Here is a 2,165-nt window from a genome sequence, read left to right as displayed (position 1 = left end):
AGGGTCTTGCCCAGAACCTCCTTGCTGACAATACAAGGGGACTCACCAACCAAACTCACAGGGAGCACAGTATAAACCAGGCATCAAGTAAGAAACGTAAATGCTAGACAGACTCTGATCTTCCTGGCCTCTGCTCATCACATTCACACCGTGGGGGACTCCATATGGAGCCAAATTACCATCAGAAGAGTATTATGTAAGCACAGAATTAGAGCAAAGTGAGTGAGTGAGGTGATGTCAGTGGTCAGCATCACTGAATATGATGCATGAAGCCCCCAAGGACATTGCAGGGACAATGTGAGGACAGGCATGGCCAGCCAGAGAAGCCAAGCACTGTTGGTCTCATGCAGCACACCCTCAGGTCCTCTTCCATGGTCCCCATGTACACCCATCTTTACACACCCCTTCCTTCAAGTGTATTAACACTATTGATCTGCCTAAAATTCTACCATGTATCATTGGGTCTGCTTTTCCTGCTTTTGATTTTGATATGTCCTGACTTCTAGGGTAACTTCAGGGGGTAGTTTTATTCCTTAGATGCTGATATTATGAGTTGGCGTGTCAATGGATAAATTTAATTAGAAGTTCTGGAAGCCTCTCATTGTAATCACCACAGATTTGATTCCTATAAACATGTATTTGCTCTCCTCAGTTTTCCTAGGGGTAGAAGAGAGAATTTAAAATGGAAGTGGCCAACCAATCTGTCATTGCAGGATTTATCTTGCTGGGGCTGTCAGATCAGCCAAAGCTGGAGAAAACATTCTTTGTGCTCATCCTGCTGATGTACCTGGTGATCCTGCTGGGCAACGGGGTCCTCATCCTGGTGACCATCCTAGACTCGCACCTGCACACGCCCATGTACTTCTTCCTGGGGAACCTCTCCTTCCTGGACATCTGCTACACAACATCTTCTATCCCTCTAGTCCTGGACGGCTTCCTCACTCCCAGGAAAACCATCTCTTTCTCAGGCTGTGCCGTGCAGATGTTTCTCTCCTTTGCCATGGGAGCCACAGAGTGTGTGCTTCTGGGCATGATGGCGTTTGATCGCTATGTGGCCATCTGCAACCCCCTGAGGTACCCTGTGGTCATGAGCAAGGCTGCCTACATGCCCATGGCTGCCTGCTCCTGGGTGGCTGGTGGGGCCAACTCCCTGGTGCAGATCTCTCTTGCAGTACAACTACCCTTCTGTGGGGACAATGTCATCAACCACTTCACCTGTGAGATCCTGGCTGTCCTCAAGTTGGCCTGTGCTGACATCTCCACCAATGTGATCAGCATGGGGGTGGCCAATGTGATCTTCCTGGGGGTCCCAGTTCTGTTCATCCTCATCTCCTATATCTTCATCCTCACCACCATCCTGAGGATCCCATCAGCTGAGGGGAGGAAAAAGGCCTTCTCCACCTGCTCAGCCCACCTCACTGTGGTGGTCATCTTCTATGGGACCATCCTCTTCATGTATGGGAAGCCCAAATCCAAGGACCCCCGGGGGGCAGACAAGCAGGACCTTTCCGACAAGCTCATCTCCCTCTTCTATGGTGTGCTGATCCCCATGCTGAACCCCATCATCTACAGCCTGAGGAACAAGGATGTGAGGGTTTCTGTGAAGAACCTGGTGAGTCAGAAATGCTTCACCCACTGATATGGTAGGAAGCAGTGTATCTTGTGGTTCAGTGTGCACAGGGGATTCCCTAGAGAATGACCATTCAGTGAGCACAGACTTGTTCAGTGGTCCCAATACCAGTTTCATCACAAAACTGCCCAAACAATGCACATCAGGATGGAGTTTTCCTGAATAATGACAATGGAATATCAAGTCTTTGGAATGAAGAGGGGGTGATGCTAAATCACCTCAAAACAAAGATAAGTGACTATTAAAATGTATTTTTATTCTGAAAAAAACAATAAAAATTAAAACTGAAAAATATGTACTTGTTTATGCACTGCAGATGAGCTGTAATTTGTATAGGCCAGTTAGGTTGGGTTTTGCTTTACTGTGTAATGGGGAGCATGTCAATGAGGAAAAGTCACTTCTTAATTGGTGTCCAAACTGAAAACAAATCTGCCATTTTGGAAAGACACAAAGGCACCCCAAGTGACACTGTTTAACCCTGTAAGGCACTAAGAGTGTTTCCTATGTAATTGTTTCCTGCTTGATATTGTAGAGC

General features: G+C 47.2%; 1 protein-coding gene across 1 annotated transcript; it reads left to right on the top strand.

Moving 5' to 3' along the window:
• The first annotated feature begins 682 nt into the window (after window positions 1-682).
• LOC118913984 (olfactory receptor 13C7-like) lies at window positions 683-1,726 on the top strand. Its single transcript, XM_036888419.2, has one exon. The coding sequence runs from the start codon at window positions 683-685 to the stop codon at window positions 1,637-1,639; it is 957 nt and encodes a 318-aa protein (XP_036744314.1). The 3' UTR covers window positions 1,640-1,726.
• Window positions 1,727-2,165: the final 439 nt, after the last annotated feature.

Source organism: Manis pentadactyla, chromosome 3 (genome assembly GCF_030020395.1).
Source record: "Manis pentadactyla isolate mManPen7 chromosome 3, mManPen7.hap1, whole genome shotgun sequence".
In the NCBI taxonomy this organism is placed as follows: domain Eukaryota; kingdom Metazoa; phylum Chordata; class Mammalia; order Pholidota; family Manidae; genus Manis; species Manis pentadactyla.
The sequence above is the reverse complement of the archived record's forward strand: the minus strand, read 5'-3'. Positions and strand labels throughout refer to the sequence as shown.